The sequence below is a fragment of the Salmo salar genome, chromosome 15 (genome assembly GCF_965601325.2).
Source record: "Salmo salar chromosome 15, fSalSal1, whole genome shotgun sequence".
NCBI classification, from domain to species: domain Eukaryota; kingdom Metazoa; phylum Chordata; class Actinopteri; order Salmoniformes; family Salmonidae; genus Salmo; species Salmo salar.
This window is the reverse complement of record NC_138305.1, coordinates 100374521-100393864: the sequence shown is the minus strand read 5'-3', so window position 1 is coordinate 100393864 and position 19344 is coordinate 100374521. Positions and strand designations below refer to the sequence as shown.

Here is a 19344-nt window from a genome sequence, read left to right as displayed (position 1 = left end):
GTCCATTATTCTTTTCAAAATTCTTCAAGTTCTGTCAAATTAATTGTTGATCCTTGCAAGACAACCATTTTCAGGTCGTGCAATAGATTTTCAAGTAGATTTACGTCAAAACTGTCTTCTTGGTAAGCAACAACAGCATATATTTGTCCTTGTGTTGTAGGTTATTGTCCTACTGAAAGGTGAATTAATTTCCCAGTGTATGGTGGAAAACAGACTGAACCAGGTTTTCCTCTAGGACTTTGCCTATGCTTATCTCCATTCCGTTTATTTTTTATCCGGAAAAACTCACCCGTCCTTAACGATTACAAGCATACCTATAACATGATGCAGCCACCACTATGCTTGAAAATATGGATGGTGGTACTCAGTAATGAGTTGTGTTGGATTTGACCCAAACACACACTTTGTGTTCAGGACAAACACATTTTTTGCAGTATTACCTTAGTGCCTTCTTGCAAACAGGATGTACGTTTCAGAATATTATTCTGTACAGACTTTTTTTTCGCTCTGTCAGTTAGGTTAGTATTGTGGAGTAACTACAATGTTGTTGATAAAGCCTGTAACAAGTGTCATCGAATGGAGACCAAGACGCAGCGTGTATAGTGCTCATTCTTAGTTTTAATGAATACACTTCAGCAACAAAAACGACCAACAACAGTCCCGTCAGGTACACTAGACTAAACGGAAACAACCACCCACAAAACCCCATGAAAAACAGGCTGCCTAAGTATGGCTTCCAATCAGAGACAACGATAGACAGCTGCCTCTGATTGGAAACCATACCTGGCCACAACATAGAAAATGACAACAAAGAATGAAACTCTAGACAACCCACATAGAAAACAGAAAACCCAAAACACATAGACAAAACACCCCCCTGTCACACCCTGACCAATCTACTAGGGAAAAATAACCTCATACCAGGGTCAGGACGTGACAAAGCCTCAGTTTTCTCCTATCACAGCCATTCAACTGTGGTTGATTCTATGTTTGAAATTCACTGCTCAACTGAGGGAAGGTCCCTCAGTCGAGCAGTGAATTTCAAACACAGAATCAATTGTATATGTGGGGTACAGAGATCAGTTGTCATTCAAGAATCATGTTAAACACCATTATTGCACACTACTTATTATGTGACTTGTTATGCAATTTTTTACTCTAACTTATCTAGCCTTGCCATAACAAAGGGGTTGAATACTTATTGACTCAAGACATTTCAGCAATTAATTTTTTATCAATTTGTAAACATGTCTAAAATCTTAATTCCTATTTGACATTATTGGATATTGTGTGTAGGCCAGTGACCAAAAAAATCTAAATTGTATCCATTTTAAATTCAGGCTGTAACACAACAAAATCTGAAAAAAGTCAAGGGGTGTGAACACTTTCTGAAGGCACTGTATCATCATCATCATAACCACACACACAAAAACACAATTAGAAAGCTTAGCTTCAATCAACACTGTGCTTGTCAGCTTTTTCACAGATAATATTTCTTCCAGCAGATTTCACGCTATCTGGCTTATCTGCAGGGCGGGTGCCCGCTTAGGGGCTTAATGGAGGGGGGTGCTGGCCCTAGTGGTGGGGGGTGCTGGCCCTAGTGGAGTGGGGAGCTGGCCCCGAGTGGAGAGGGGAGCTTGGCCCCTAGTGGTGGGGGGTGCTGGCCCTAGTGGAGTGGGGAGCTGGCCCCGAGTGGAGAGGGGAGCTTGGCCCCTAGTGGAGGGGGGTGCTGGCCCTAGTAGAGGGGGGAGCTGGCCCCGAGTGGAGAGGGGAGCTTGGCCCCTAGTGGAGGGGGGTGCTGGCCCTAGTGGTGGGGGGTGCTGGCCCTAGTGGAGGGGGGAGCTGGCCCCGAGTGGAGAGGGGAGCTTGGCCCCTAGTGGAGGGGGGAGCTGGCCCTGAGTGGAGAGGGGAGCTTGGCCCCTAGTGGAGAGGGGAGCTGGCCCCGAGTGGAGGGGGGAGCTGGGCATCCTTCTCTTTGTTATTAACCAGTCCCCCTCTCTCCCCCTCTTCACTGTCAAATTGACATGGTCAATACACCACCACCAACAACAACACCACCTCTTCTTCTGAGCTTTCCTCAATTTTCTCACCCAAATCCATCTCTTTCCCCTGCTAGTAAATCACACTGGCCCATAGTGGAGGGGGGAGTGGTACTGCCATTCTGTCTACTGCATCCTCTATGTGACCCTCTTATCGCTGTGTGTCTGTGTGTGTACTTCATCCTCTCTGTGACCCTCTTATCGCTGTGTGTCTGTGTGTGTGTTGCGACCTGTGCGTTGTGACTAGTTTAAGATGGCTGATGTGTGTGCCACCCCAGGCCGTGTAGTGTAGTGTTACTAGCTGTAAAGGCAGGCCCGTTGGTGGCGTGGCAGTGTTTCAGAGGCCTAATTACTACCTCAGAGCGTGGTATGGATTCCTGGCGTGACGCAGGATTTAACGACATCCAAATGGCTGTTCCCGCCCTCTCATCTCTTGCTCTCTCTCTCTCTCTGTCCCACACACACACCCGTTTCTGTGACACACACACACACCCTGACAGTGTGATTTACTATGTGCATTAGCCTCCAAAGGTAGCTTTAATTTAATGGCGTAATTATACAATGGGGGCAGGAAGCAGACACACTATGATTTACAAACACTAGCTGTGGTGTTGTGTGTGTGTGTATCCACGTCTGTCTGTCTGTCTGTCTGTCTGTCTGTCTGTCTGTCTGCCTGTCTGCCTGTGTGTCTGTCTGTCTGTGAATAGGAAGTCTCTTTAATCCAACTGTTCTCTGTCCCCCCGGAACACTGTACTTCCTATTGTGACTAGGGCTGTGGCTGTCAAGCAAATAACTGTCGGTCTCACGGTAATTGACCGTTAATTAATATAAACACATTTAGCATCTCCTGGCTTCCACAAGCCATTGATGCTGACCTTTGGAACATCTACATTTTAAAAAGTCTAATAAATCCATGTTATATAGCCTACACTATCACAATAATCCATGATTTATTTTAGATAGGTCTAAAGAAACATGATATGAAGAAAATGTAGTTTATTTCAGAATAGCTTACTCTGAGTTGTCCTTATGTTAGGTCCTGATCTGGCTACGCCAAATGGCTGTGGGCTACACTAGTTCATTTAGCAGACAAGATTTGCTTAGAATTCCGTGGCATTATTTTATAGTATGAAGAATACAATTGAACAAAGCTGAATAAAATATAAATATTTTCTCTAGACGATTTGAGGGAGTGCGCACATGCAGCTATTCTGTGTTGAGAGGTTAACAAAGTAATAGGTACTCCTATATGCTTAATTTAGAGTTATTAATGTAACTTTAGTTGTTCTACAAACATTGTCCTATATGTTTTGATTTGTAACATTGTAAGGCTGCATGATGAGACTAATGATGATTTGAAAAAAGTCGCTTGAAAGGCATGATCTCTGCTTTGTTTTCTGCGCAGGCTGTACACACTCCATCAGTTACTCCTTCACAATTTGACAAGCACCTGATAATGCCTAGAATTTCACGGCGGCATTCCCTTTGTGTGGCCGTAATGCACTCTAAAAAAATCAATGCCTTTTGCAGCCAGTGGCCATTGTGTCCTTCTCCCTGAGTGCTGTGCTTTCCGAATCACCTCTCACTCACATGGCTCTCCATCACCTGACCGGGTCTTTCTCACAGGTTACAAGTGGAGACAGACACATCAGGGATGCAACTGCGCGCGTCCTTATACAAATTGTCCACATTTACTTTTCGTCAGCCAACAAAATGAGTAGGTGTAACGGCTGTCTGAAGAAGTAGACCAAGGCGCAGCGTGTTGAGTGCTCATATTTAATAGTAATCAAGACACTTTGAACAAAACAAGAAAATGACAGGCAAACAGTTCTGTCAGGTATAACTAAACACTAAACATAAATTAACTACCCACAAACCCCAAAGGAAAACAGGCTGCCTAAGTATGACTCCCAATCAGCGACAACGATGTACAGCTGTCCCTGATTGAGAGCCATACCAGGCCAAAACAAAGAAATACAAAGCATAGAAAAAAGGACATAGAATGCCCACCCAAATCACACCCTGACCAACCCTAAATAGAGACATAAAAGGTAAAGTCAGGGCGTGACAGTAGGCCTAACAAACAGCAAAAGCACTGGCCTATGTCAATCTACTATCCCCCATAGTACACAAGTCAACCTAATCTGTGTGAGAAATAAATATTACAAACATAGTCTGGGACACTAGCATCTAAAAACCTTTTTAACGCAATGTGGCTGACGTAACAGACCAGAACATTTACCTTGATAAACTATTAGGCTATTTCTTCACATTATAAGCGCTGCAATGCACACATGGTAGTAGGCTATAAGTGTGACCGCAAATGCAATGATATATGTAATGCTTTTATTTTTAATTTTTAATTTTTTGGGGTCGATAAGCTTAATATTGCAGAAAGAATGTTTCTTCCATCAATGTAATTGTCTGCATCATTTCCAATCCCCCATATATTTTTGGGGTAAATATATACACTGCTCAAAAAAATAAAGGGAACACTTAAACAACACTTCCTAGATCTGAATGAAAGAAATAATCTTATTAAATACTTTTTTCTTTACATAGTTGAATGTGCTGACAACAAAATCACACAAAAATAATCAATGGAAATCCAATTTATCAACCCATGGAGGTCTGGATTTGGAGACACACTCAAAATTAAAGGTGAAAACCACACTACAGGCTGATCCAACTTTGATGTAATGTCCTTAAAACAAGTCAAAATGAGGCTCAGTAGTGTGTGTGGCCTCCACGTGCCTGTATGACCTCCCTACAACGCCTGGGCATGCTCCTGATGAGGTGGCGGATGGTCGCCTGAGGGATCTCCTCCCAGACCAGGACTAAAGCATCCGCCAACTCCTGGACAGTCTGTGGTGCAACGTGGCGTTGGTGGATGGAGCGAGACATGATGTCCCAGATGTGCTCAATTGGATTCAGTTCTGGGGAACGGGCGGGCCAGTCCATAGCATCAATGCCTTCCTCTTGCAGGAACTGCTGACACACTCCAGCCACATGAGGTCTGGCATTGTCTTGCATTAGGAGGAACCCAGGGCCAACCGCACCAGCATATGGTCTCACAAAGGGTCTGAGGATGTCATCTCGGTACCTAATGGCAGTCAGGCTACCTCTGGCGAGCACATGGAGGGCTGTGCGGCCCCCCAAAGAAATGCCACCCCACACCATGACTGACCCACCGCCAAACCGGTCATGCTGGAGGATGTTGCAGGCAGCAGAACGTTCTCCACAGCGTCTCCAGACTGTCACGTCTGTCACGTGCTCAGTGTGAACCTGCTTTCATCTGTGAAGAGCACATGGCGCCAGTGGCGAATTTGCCAATCTTGGTGTTCTCTGGCAAATGCCAAACGTCCTGCACGATGTTGGGCTGTAAGCACAACCCCCACCTGTGGACGTCGGGCCCTCATACCACCCTCATGGAGTCTGTTTCTGACCATTTGAGCAGACACATGCACATTTGTGGCCTGCTGGAGGTCATTTTGCAGGGCTCTGGCAGTGCTCCTCCTTGCAGAAAGGCGGAGGTAGCGGTCCTGCTGCTGGGTTGTTGCCCTCCTACGGCCTCCTCCACGTCTCCTGATGTACTGGCCTGTCTCCTGGTAGCACCTCCATGCTCTGGACACTATGCTGACAGACACAGCAAACCTTCTTGCCACAGCTCGCATTGATGTGCCATCCTGGATGAGCTGCACTACCTGAGCCACTTGTGTGGGTTGTAGACTCCGTCTCATGCTACCACTAGAGTGAAAGCACCGCCAGCATTCAAAAGTGACCAAAACATCAGCCAGGAAGCATAGGAACTGAGAAGTGGTCTGTGGTCTCCACCTGCAGAACCACTCCTTTATTGGGGGTGTCTTGCTTATTGCCTATAATTTCCACCTGTTGTCTATTCCATTTGCACAACAGCATGTGAAATTTATTGTCAATCAGTGTTGCTTCCTAAGTGGACAGTTTGATTTCACAGAAGTGGTGATTGACTTGGAGTTACATTGTGTTGTTTAAGTGTTCCCTTTATTTTTTTGAGCAGTATATATCCATATACATACACATATGCATACATATATAGATATATACATACATCGACATACATACTTTTTTTAGAATATACCTTTATTATTCCCCGCAAACCTTACCACCCTTCCCCCAATTGGAGTAAACTAACAAACAATAACACTTAGGCTTCTACCTTCAGTTTATATATCTTATACACATTTTACAGACACAATCTATTTTACAATAGTTATATTTAGTTTGTTTTTAGTCCTTCCTCTATTTCTGATGTCCATCCAGTTTGATTTCTATTTGTAACTGTGCTATTTCACAAAAGTTCTGAACCTATATACATTTTACAGACCCCGTATGGTTTACATTGGTTATCTTGTTATTGGTCCAACCCTTCAGCTCCATTCAACCCCTCCCATCTATCTCTCAACATCATCCATTTTGGATTTCTTTTTGCCATATATTTTTCAACTGTGCAGTGATGCTTCACAAAAGTATTTAACCTTTCTATTCTCATAGCTTTTATAGATTGTAAATAAAAAAAATTTTTTTTTGCTAAAATAATTATTATATTATTGATTGATTGACTATGGCTTTTCAAATCACCCAGTATCGCTATCTGTAGCATTAGTTCTAGGTAAATGTGGCAATTCTTCAGACATTCCTGGACCTGTGACCAAAAACGAGCTACATATGGACAGTACCAAAATAAATGATCTAATGACTCTGCCTCCTCACAGCAAAATCTGCAGAGCTGGGAAGATTGTATCCCCCATATATATAACATTCTATTGGTTGCAAGAATTTTGTATAGTAATTTAAATTGAAAAATTGTGTAATGGTTTTATTATAAAGGTGCATTTTTATGGTGGAAATTATCTTCTCCTAACAACAAACTCATATATGCCAGTTAGGCTTTACACCCCTTGTCAAGCGGATTAATGTGCTTCATTTAAAAAAGTTATTTTGCCACTTTATCTGTGATACAAACCTTAAAACATATAGGCCTATGGGCTAGGCTACATGAGGTGTGATACTAACCTTATTAAAACATATAGGGCTATGGGCTAGGCTACACGAGGTGTGATACTAACCTTATTAAACATATAGGACTATGGGCTAGGCTACATGAGGTGTGATACTAACCTTATTAAACATATAGGACTATGGGCTAGGCTACATGAGGTGTGCTACTAACCTTATTAAAACATATAGGACTATGGGCTAGGCTACATGAGGTGTGATACTAACCTTATTAAACATATAGGACTATGGGCTAGGCTACATGAGGTGTGATACTAACCTTATTAAACATATAGGACTATGGGCTAGGCTACATGAGGTGTGATACTAACCTTATTACACATATAGGACTATGGGCTAGGCTACATGAGGTGTGCTACTAACCTTATTAAACATATAGGACTATGGGCTAGGCTACATGAGGTGTGATACTAACCTTATTACACATATAGGACTATGGGCTAGGCTACATGAGGTGTGATACTAACCTTATTAAACATATAGGACTATGGGCTAGGCTACATGAGGTGTGATACTAACCTTATTAAAACATATAGGACTATGGGCTAAGCTACATGAGGTGTGCGACTATGATTCCAACAAGTCCCCAAAAAAGGCATTGTTTCTTATGCTGGGCATCATTCACAAGTGATAATATATAATTCCCAAGTGATAGGCTAATATTGTCACCCATCAGACTATTCTTGATTTAATCTTGTCTTTACATATACTATAACATATATGTGTGACATTTGTTTTGATTTAGACTGGACCATTATCAAATCAAAATCAAATCAAATGGTATTTGTCACATACACATGGTTAGCAGATGTTAATGCAGGTGTAGCGAAATGCTTGTGCCTGTATCGAAACAGGGGCAGCGGGAAAAAATACATGTCATCTATGCACTTAAATAGCGAATGGAGGATGTTTTTCCCCGTGGTTTATTGTCATGCCAGACAGGTAGGCTATACCCCTGTTGTAAAGAGAAGCAATGTGCTTAATATTAGGATAGAGAAATAAATATAGTAGGCCTAGCCTATAGAAAGCTAATGAAATCCTCTTCTTTTTAGTAGAGGACATCACTCTGTTTTCTCACGCAATTCCATAGCCTATAGAAATGTTGCACAACATGAGGCAGTTAGTAGGTTTGGTAGGCTACTAATGACCAGCTTAAGAGCTTGGAGAAGCCTAATTGCTGTGGAATTTGACTGCCTTCATGACTGGTGACGGTTGGTGTGGCGGTAATTTGGTCACCACAACAGCCCTAGCATAGACACTATTCCCTCAACAAGCTCTCAGAGTCTCACTTCAGAATTTGATGTTTGTCCATAAACTTAACATTTCTAAGGTTAAGTTTAGGCATTCATTCTGGCATTCATTACAAACAACTCTGTTGTTGTGCTCACTGAGAGACTCAGTGAAGAGGATGATTATGGGAGCACCAGCAGTGTCTACCACCAGAGAGAGACTGATTGTGTCTCTAACACCAGTAACTCATCGAGAAACTGTCTGAATGTGAGTGCTTGAGTGATTTTAAGTGTGTGTGCGTATGCACGCAGGTGTGTGTTTGTTGTGTTCCGTGTGTGTGTTAGAGAACAGCCACGCATGCCTAATGGGAGGCAATGAGGCAGGCCTCAGCAACTCAGCCCTGGGGTTTACAGATGCACCGAGCGCCCAGGTGGACACGGAGCACAGAGCAGAGGCAAGCAGGAGCTGGGCTTTGGCTGAGACAGCACATTCCCAAAGTCTCACAGTACTTTTCAAATGAGCCCCAACTGTCTCTCACTTTTACACTAATCTCTCGCTCTCTCTTTCTTTCTCTTTGGCACTTTCTCTCACTTAATTAAATAAAATTTAAAGGCTTTACTGGCATGGGAAACATATGTTTACATTGCCAAAGCATGTAAAATAGATAATAAACAAAAGTGAAATGAACAATGAAAAACTTAACAGTAAACATTACATTACACTCAGTGTTCACATAGCCTGTCTTCTCTTGAGAGCCAGGTCTGCCTCTATCAATAGCAAAGCTATGCTCACTGAGTCTGTACAGAGTCAAATCTTTCCTTAAGTTTGGGTCAGTCACAGTGGTCAGGTATTCTGCCACTGTGTACTCTCTGTTTCGGGCAAAATAGCATTCTAGTTTGATCTGTTTTTTGGTTAATTCTTTCCAATGTGTCAAGTAATCATCATTTTGTTTTCTCATGGTTTGGTTGGGTCAAATTGTGTTACTGTCCTGGGGCTCTGTGGGGTGTGTTTGTGTTTGTGAACAGAGCCCCACGACCAGCTTGCTTAGGGGACTCTTCTCCAGGTTCATCTCTCTGTAGGTGATGGCTTTGTTATGGAAGGTTTGGAAATCGCTTCCTTTTAGTTGGTTGTAGCGGCTCTTTTCTGTATTTTGATGACTAGCTTGTATCGGCCTATTACTGCTCTGCATGCATTATTTGGTGTTTTACACTAAGGATATTTTTACAGAATTCTGCATGTAGAGTCTCAATTTGGTCTTTTTCACATTTTGTGAATTCTTGGTTGGTGAGCGGACCCCAGACCTCACAACCATGAAGGGCAATGGGTTATTTAAATAACTGATTCAAGTATTTTTAGCCAGAACCCAATTGGTAGGTCGAATTTGATGTTCCTTTAGATGGCACAGAAAGCCCTTCTTGCCTTGTCACTCAGATCATTCACAGCTTTGTGGAAGTTACCTGTGGCTCTGAGGTATATATCGTTTTTTTGTGTGCTCTAGGGCAACAGTTTCTAGATGGAATTTGTATTTGTGGTTCTGGCAACTGGACCTTTTTTGGAACACAATTATTTTTGTCTTACAAAGATGTTCCACTTCCGTTCAAAAGTTTGAGGTCACTTAGAAATGTCCTTGTTTTGTCCATTAAAATAACACCAAATAGATCGGAAATACAGTGTAGACGTTAATGTTGTAAATGACTATTGTAACTGGAAACCGCAGATTTTTTAATGGAATATCTACATAGGCGTACAGAGGCCCATTATCAGCAACCATCACTCCTGTGTTCCAATGGCACGTTGTGTTAGCTAATCCAAGTTTATCATTTTAAAAGGCTAATTGATCATTAGAAAACCCTTTTGCAATTATGTTAGCACAGCTGAAAACGGTTGTTCTGATTAAATAAGCAATAAAATTGCCTTTTTTAGACTAGTTGAGTATCTGGAGCATCAGCATTTGTGGGTTCGATTACAGGCTCAAAATTGCCAGAAACAAAAAACGTTCTTCTGAAACTCATCAGTCTATTCTTGTTCTGAGAAATTAAGGCTATTCCATGCGAGAAATTGCCAAGAAACTGAATATCTCGTACAACGCTGTGTCCTATGCCCTTCACAGAACAGCGCAAACTGGTAGCTAACTAACCAGCGCAAACTAACCAGAATAGAAAGAGGAGTGGTAGGCCCCAGGGCACAACTGAGCACGAGGACAAGTACATTAGAGTGTCTAGTTTGCGAAACGGATGCCTCACAAGTCCTCAACTGGCAGCTTCATTAAATATTACCCACAAAACACTAGCCTCAATGTCAACAGTGAAGAGGCGACTCCGGGATGCTGGTTATCAGAAAAAAAGAAAACACAATTGTGCCATCTGGTTTGCTTAAAATAAGTGATTTTAAATGATTTATACTCTTAGTTTTCTTTTTGATACTTAAGTATATTTAAAACCAAAAACTTTTAAACTTTTACTCAAGTACTATTTTACTGAATGACTTTCACTTTTACTTGAGGAATTTTCTATTAAAGTATCTTTACATTTACTCAAGTATTACAATTGGGTACTTTTTCCACCACTGGTAATCGCTGCCTAAGGTGCTTCAACAAAGAACTGAGTAAAAGGTCTGAATACTTATGTAAATGTGATATTTTTATTAGGAAAATGTTTCTTAAAAACCTGTTCTTGCTTTGTCATTATGGGGTATTGTGTGTAGATTGATGAGGAGAAAAAACGATTTAGAAGAAAGCTGTAATGTAACAAAATGGGGAAAAAGTCAAGGGGTCTGAATGCTTTTCGAAGGCACTGTAAGGATAATGTTAAAAAGTTAAAGTATAGCCAATTGAAATTCGTGGTCTGTATATTTTATCATTTCATTTAGGATAGCATCAACACCGCAGTCCTTTTTGGGTTGCAAGGTTTGTATTTTGTCCTGTTGTTTATTCAAGGTAATTGGAGAATCCAGTGGGATCTGGAAGTCTTTAATAGTTGATTCTAATATTTGTATTTGATCATGTATATGTCTTTGTTGTTTGTTCTTTGTTATAGAGCCCCAACAATTGGAGAAGTGGTTGATCACCGTTTTGGATAGATACCTTTGTGTTTTTGTTTGTTTAGTGTTTTCCAATTTTCCGGAAGTGGTTAGATTCTATGGATTCGTCAACTACATTGAGATGATTTCTGACGTGCTGGTCCTTCTTTTTCCGTAGTGTATATGTTTATTGTTTTAATGATTCACTATAGTGAAGGTGTAGGCTCAGGTTTTCTGGGTCTCTATATTTTTGGTAGGACAGGTTTCTCAATTTCTTCCTTAGCTTTTTGCATTCTTCATCAAACCATTTGTCATTGTTGTTAATTTTCTTAGGTTGTCTGCTTGAAATGTTTTGATTTGATAGGGAAGGGAAAATCCTCTGCATTATCATTAACAGCAGACTCTGTACATTTCCTCAGTGAAAACAACGTACTGAGCAAATGTCAAATTGGCATTTTACCATATACACGGTCCGACAGACCATGTATTCACCCTGCACACCCTAATTGACAAACAAACAAACCAAAAAAAAGGCAAAGACTTCTCATGCTTTGTTGTTTTCAAAAAAGCCTGCTAGAGTCTGCTATACAAATTGATGGAAAGTGGTGTTGGGGGGAAATAATACGACATTATAAAATCCATGTACACAAACAACAAGCGTGCGGTTAAAATAGCCAAAAAATACACACATTTTTCCCATAGGGCCATGGGGTGAGACAGGGATGCAGCTTAAGCCACACCCTCTTCAACATGTATATCAATGAATTGGCGAGGGCACTAGAACAGTCTGCAGCACCCGACCTCACCCTACTAGAATCTGAAGTCAAATGTCTACTGTTTGCTGATGATCTGGTGCTTCTGTCCACGACCAAGGAGGGCCTACAGCAGCACCTAGATCTTCTGCACAGATTCTGCCAGACCTGGGACCTGACAGTAAATCTCAGTAAGACCAAAGTAATGGTGTTCCAAAAAAGGTCAAGTCGCCAGGACCACAAATACAAATTTAATCTAGACACCATTGCCATAGAGCCCACAAAAAACGATATATACCTTTGCCTAAACATCTGAGCCACAGCTAACATCCACAAAGCTGTGAACGATCTGAGAGACAAGGCAAGAAGGGCATTCTATGCCATCAAAAGGAACATCAAATTTGACATACCAAATAGGAACTGGCTAAAATTACTTGAAACATTTATAGAACTCATTACCATTTATGATTGTGAGGTCGGGGACTGCTCACCAACCAAGAACTCACAAAATGGGACAAACACCAAATTGAGACTCTGCATGCAGAATTCTGCAAAACGTCCTCCGTGTACAATGCAGAACACCAAATAATGCATGCAGAGCAGAATTAGGCCGATACCCGCTAATTATCAAAATCCAGAAAAGAGTCGTTAAATTCTACAACCACCTAAAAGGAAGCGATTCCCAAACCTTCCATAACAAAGCCATCACCTATAGAGAGATGAACCTGGAGAAGAGTCCGCTAAGCAAGCTGGTCCTGGGGCTCTGTGGGGTCTGTTTGTGTTTGTGAACAGAGCCCCAGAACAGCAAAACAATTAGACCCAACCAAATCATGAGAAAACAAAAAAGATAATTTCTTGACACATCGGAAATAATGAACAAAAAAACTGAGCAAACTAGAATGCCGTTTGGCCCTAAACAGAGAGCACACAGTGGCAGAATACCTGACCAGTGTGACTGACCCAAACTTAAGAAAAGCTTTGACTATGTACAGACTCAGTGAGCATAGCCTTGTCATTGAGAAAGGCCGCCGTAGGCAGACCGGGCTCTCAAGAGAAGACAGGCTATGTGCACACTGCCCACAAAATGAGGTGGAAACTGAGCTGCACTTCTTAACCTCCTGCCCAATGTATGACCATATTAGAGACACATATTTCCCTCAGATTACACAGCTTCACAAAGAATTCAAAAAACAAACCAGATTTTCATAAACTCCCATATCTATTGGGTGAAATACCACTGTGTGCCATCACAGCAGCAAGATTTCTGACCTATTGCCACAAGAAAAGGTCAACCAGTGAAGAACAAACACCATTGTAAATACAACCCATATTTATGCTTATTTATTTTCCCTTTTGTACTTTAACCATTTGTACATCATTACAACACTGTATATATACATAATATGACATTTGTAATGTCTTTTTTCTTTTGGAAATTCTGTGAGTGTAATGTTTACTGTTAATTATTTTTTTTGTTTATTTCACTTTTGTATATTATCTACTTCACTTCCTTTGGCAATCTTAACATATGTTTCCCATGCCAATGAAGCCCATTGATTTGAATTGAGAGGCAGAGAATGAGCGAGAGATAGGGGGTCGACAGATTAAGAGAGGTGCAGAGAGAGAGATAGAAACAATGATGTTTCAGAACCACTGCCTGACACTGGCAGCCCCTTCAAATGAAACACTGACTTGTCCTTTCAAGATATGCTGGCTTCATTTCTCTCCCCACTTTTTCCACTGGAAAGGTTTTAGAGGACAATCCCTAATGTGACATGTGACTGTTATTCACAAATGTGTGCCTGTGTGTTTCCCCTTATTCTATGATAGTGAGTGAGTTATTATAGCCCACTATTTTCTTTGCTGCAGTTGATGGAGATTCCTGCCATGTTTGGGAGAATGGATCTGTACTATTCCGTGTGTGTATTTTGACCATGTCCCTCCCTCTGTAGGAGGTTTAAACCGTGCAGGGGCAGTGCCTGCATTCCTGCGGACCCCCACTATGATCCAGCCACACCTGGATATGAAGCCCTTCCTCCAGTTCCCCATGGACACAGCTCCACCACAACACAGCATGGGCCTGTTTCACAACTTCAACACTGTGAGTACTGTATACAACATCATGAGTACACACACACACACACACACACACACACACACACACACACACACACACACACACACACACACACACACACACACACACACACACACACACACACACACAGCATACACATACCCACAGATACTAACGCAGATACACATGCACAAACACACACACCACACACACTCCACACACACAGACCACACACACTCCACACCAACACTCAAAAGACAACATGTACACATGGATGTAAACTCAGCAAACAATGAAACGTCCCTTTTTCAGGACCCTGTCTTTAAAAGATAATTTGTAAAAATCCAAATAACTTCACAGATCTTCACTGTAAAGGGTTTAAACACTGTTTCCCATGCTTGTTCAATGAACCATAAACAACTAATGAACATGCACCTGTGGAACGGTCGTTAAGACACTAACAGCTTACAGACGGTAGGCAATTAAGGTCACAGTTATGAAAACTTAGAACACTAAAGAGGCCTTTCTACGGACTCTGAAAAACACCAAAAGAAAGCTGCCCAGGGTCCCTGCTCATCTGAGTGAACGTGCTTTAGACATGCTGCAAGGAGGCATGAGGACTGCAAATGTGGCCAGGGCAATAAATTGCAATGTCCGTACTGTGAGATGCCTAAGACAGCGCTACAGGGAGACAAGACGGACAGCTGATCGTCCTAACAGTGGCAGACCACGTGTAACAACACCTGCACAGGATCGGTACATCCGAACATCACACCTGCGGGACAGGTACAGGATGGCAACAACAACTGTACGAGTTACACCAGGAACGCACAATCCCTCCATCAGTGCTCAGACTGTCCGCAATAGGCTGAGAGAGGCTGGACTGAGGGCTTGTAAGCCTGTTGTAAGGCAGGTCCTCACCAGACATCACCGGCAACAACGTCACCTATGGGCACAAACCCACCGTCGCTGGACCAGACAGGACTGGCAAAAATTGCTCTTCACTGACGAGTCGCGGTTTTGTCTCGCCAGGGGTGATGGTCGTATTCACGTTTATCGTCGAAGGAATGAGCGTTACACCAAGGCCTGTACTCTGGAGCAGGATCGATTTGGAGGTGGAGGGTCCGTCATGGTCTGGGGCGGTGTGTCACAGCATCATCGGACTGAGCTTGTTGTCATTACTGGCAATCTCAACGCTGTGCGTTATAGGGAAGACATCCTCCTCCCTCATATGGTACCCTTCCTGCAGGCTCATCCTGAAATGACCCTCCAGCGTGACAATGCCACCAGCCATACTGCTTGTTCTGTGTGTGATTTCCTGCAAGGCAGGAATGTCAGTGTTCTGCCATGGCCAGCGAAGAGCCCGGATCTCAATCCCATTGAGCACGTCTGGGACTTGTTGGATCGGAGGGTGAGGGCTAGGGCCATTCCCTCCAAAAATGTACGGGAACTTGCAGGTGCCTTGGTGGAAAAGTGGGGTAACATCTCACAGCAAGAACTGGAAAATCTGGTGAAGTCCATGAGGAGGAGATGCACTGCAGTACTTAATGCAGCTGGTGGCCACACCAGATACTGACTGTTACTTTTGATTTTGACTCCCTTTTTGTTAAGGGACACATCATTCAATTTATGTTAGTCACATGTCTGTGGAACTTGTTCAGTTTATGTCTCAGTTGTTGCATCTTGTTATGTTCATACAAATATTTACACATGTTAAGTTTTCTGAAAATAAACGCAGTTGACAGTGAGAGGACATTTGTTTTTTTGCTGAGTTTACTATGCTGTAGTTACTGGCTCACACTGAACTACCAGATCCCTTAAGATCAGGAAACTACCCTGTTAACTATCTTTCAAACTAACTGGACTGAAGAGCATCTTCCTTTATAGTGCTGTACTTATACTTCAACACACACACACACACACACACACACACACACACACACACACACACACACACACACACACACACACACACACACACACACACACACACACACACACACACACACAACATGACCAAAAGTATGTGGACACCTGCTTGCTGAACATCTCATTCCAAAATCATGGGCATTATTATGGAGTTGGTCCCCCCCTTTGCTGCTATAACAGCCTTCACTCTTCTGGGAAGGCTTTCCACTAGATGTTGGAACATTGCTGCAGGGACTTGCTTCAATTCAGCCACAAGATAAGGCGATTAGGCCTGGCTCGCAGTCGGCGTTCCAATTCATCCCAAAGGTGTTCAATGGGGTTAAGGTCAGGGCTCTGTACAGGCCAGTCAAGTTCTTCCACAGCGATCTCAACAAACATTTTCTGTGTGGACCTCGCTTTGTGCACGGGGGCATTGTCATGCCCAAACTTTTGCCACAAAGTTGGAATTACAGAATAGTCTAGAATGTCATTGTATGCTGTAGCGTTGAGATATCCCTTCACTGGAACTAAGGGGCCTAGCCCGAACCATGAAAAGCCTCAGACCATTATTCCACCTCCACCAAACTTTACAGTTGGCACTATGCATTGGGGCAGGGAGCATTCTCCTGGCATCCGTCTAACACAGATTCGTCCGCCGGACTACCAGACGGTGAAGCGTGATTCATCAAGCCAGAGAATGCGTTTTCAATGCTCCAGAATCAAATGGCAGTGAACTTTACACCACTCCGGGCCAAGGCTTGGTATTGCGCATGGTGATCTAAGGCTTATTTGCGACTGTTCGGCCATGGAAACCCATTTCATGAAGCTCCCAACGAACAGTTATTGTGCTGACGTTGCTTCCAGAGGCAGTTTGGAACTCGGTAGTGAGTGTTGTAACCGAGGACAGACGATTTTTACGCACTTCAGCATTTGACGGTCCCGTTCTGTGAGCTTGTGTGGCCTACCACTTCGCGGCTGAGCTGTTGTTGCTCCTAGACTTTTCCACTTCACAATAACAGAACTTGCAGTTGACTGGAGCAGTTCTAGCAGGGCAGAAATTTGACGAACTGACTTGTTGGAAAGGTGACATTCTATCCTAGGTGGCATCTACAGAGGCAGCCCAATTCTGATATTTTTTTCCACTATTTGGTCTTTTGACCAATCACACGCTCTTTTTCAAAGCTGATCTGATTGGTCAAAAGAATTGGGCTGCCTGTGCCTCTGTGTCCTCAGGCCAGACCTGTGTTCAAATACTACTTGAAATCTTTAAATTACTATCAGCGTTACCTTTTGCCTGCGTGGAGTGCCAGGTGGGCAGGGTATACACTTCTGGGACTATTCTATTGGTTCCAGTTCCCCAGACAAACTCAATCAAGCTCAGCTAAAGCATTTCAAAGAGAAGGTATACTTCTCCAACTCCGGGCTGCAAGTTATGGGCTATCATTTTGATTAGGAGGATATTTAGCATTTCATCACACTCAGCATATTATTCAACATCGCTGTGCATTGCATTCTCATGATGGCCGATTAGGAAATGCATTATAAACATTACAGTGTGTTCTGTTGTTCAGCAGAATGAATAGAACTGGATTGTTCTAGACTGGTCTGGGAACATACTAAAAAAGCATCTCAAACTGAGTACGAGTGCAGACCTCTGATTTTTATAAATACATCATATTAATAATGATCTAAAAGACTAAACACATCCCATATCGTGGCCCTTTTTCATAGAGCTTTTCAGAGTAGGAGTGATCTAGGATCAGCTCCCCCCTGTCAATATAATCATATTCATTATGATCTAAAAGGCTAAATTGATCCTGTATCAGTACTCTGAGACTCTTTGTGAATAGACCCTGGGCCCTGGACTTTATGTGGGGTAATAAGGGCCCTCTCACACCAGCTGTTTGTTTGTCAACTCTACCTGTATACTTGGCTCTCCAGCTGGCTCGGGACATACTGTAGCATAGCAACATAGTATAGTGTTGGGACATAGCACAGCAACATAGTATAGTGTTGGGACATAGAATAGCACCATAGTATAGTGTTGGGACATAGCATAGCAACATAGTATAGTGTTGGGACATAGCATAGCAACATAGTATAGTGTTAGCAGATAACAAAGCAACATAGTACAGCGTTGGGACATAGCATAGCAACATAGTATAGTGTTGGGACATAGCATAGCAACATAGTATAGTGTGGGGACATAGCAACATAGTATAGTGTTGGCACATAGGATCTCAGGACCCATGCCAAATCTTTTTAGTTTCCTGAGGGGGAATAGGCTTTGTCGTGCCCTGTTCACGACTGTCTTGGTGTGTTTGGACCATTCTAGTTTGTTGGTGATGTGGACACCAAGGAACGTGAAGCTCTCAACCCGCTAAACTACAGCCCCGTCGATGAGAATGGGGGCGTGCTCGGTCCTCCTTTTCCTGTTGTCCACAATTATCTCCTTAATCTTGGTTACGTTGAGGGATAGGTTGTTATTCTGGCACCACCCGGCCAGGTCTCTGACCTCCTCCCTATAGGCTGTCTCGTCGTTGTCGGTGATCAGGCCTACCACTGTTGTGTCGTCTGCAAACTTAATGATGGTGTTGGAGTCGTGCCTGGCCATGCAGTCGTGGGTGAGCAGGGAGTACAGGAGGGGACTGAGCACGCACCCCTGGGGTGCTCCAGTGTTGAGGGTCAGCGTGGCTGATGTGTTGCTACCTACCCTCACCACCTGGGGGAAGCCCGTCAGGATGTCCAGGATCCAGTTGCAGAGGGAGGTGTTTAGTCCCAGGATCCTAAGCTTAGTGATGACCTTTGAGGGTACTATGGTGTTGAACGCTGAGCTGTAGTCAATGAATAGCATTCTCACATAGGTGTTCCTTTTGTCCAGGTGGGAAAGGGCAGTGGGGAGTGCAATAGAGATTGCATCATCTGTGGATCTGTTTGGGCGGTATGCAAATTGGAGTGGGTCTAGGGTTTCTGGGATAATGGTGTTGATGTGAGTTATTACCAGCCTTTCAAAGCACTTCATGGCTTCGGACGTGAGTGCTACGGGTCTGTAGTCATTTAGGCAGGTTGCCTTTGTGTTCTTGGACACAGGGACTATGGTGGTCTGCTTGCAACATGTTGGTATTACAGACTCAATCAGCGACATTATGAAAATGTCAATGAAGACACCTGCCAGTTGGTCAGCACATGCCCGGAGCACACGTCCTGGTAATCCTTCTGGCCCCGCAGCCTTGTGAATGTTGACCTGTTTAAAGGTCTTACTCAT

At 43.0% G+C, this 19344-nt stretch overlaps 1 protein-coding gene across 1 annotated transcript in view; it reads left to right on the top strand.

The window, feature by feature from the left end:
• Window positions 1-19344, top strand: part of LOC106592553 (zinc finger protein 385A) — a 462236-nt gene that overhangs the window by 145409 nt on the left and 297483 nt on the right. Inside the window, exon 2 of the mRNA XM_045696335.2 lies at window positions 14047-14195. Coding sequence (XP_045552291.1) covers window positions 14047-14195 — 149 coding nt within the window. The remainder of the gene's footprint in view (window positions 1-14046; window positions 14196-19344) is intronic.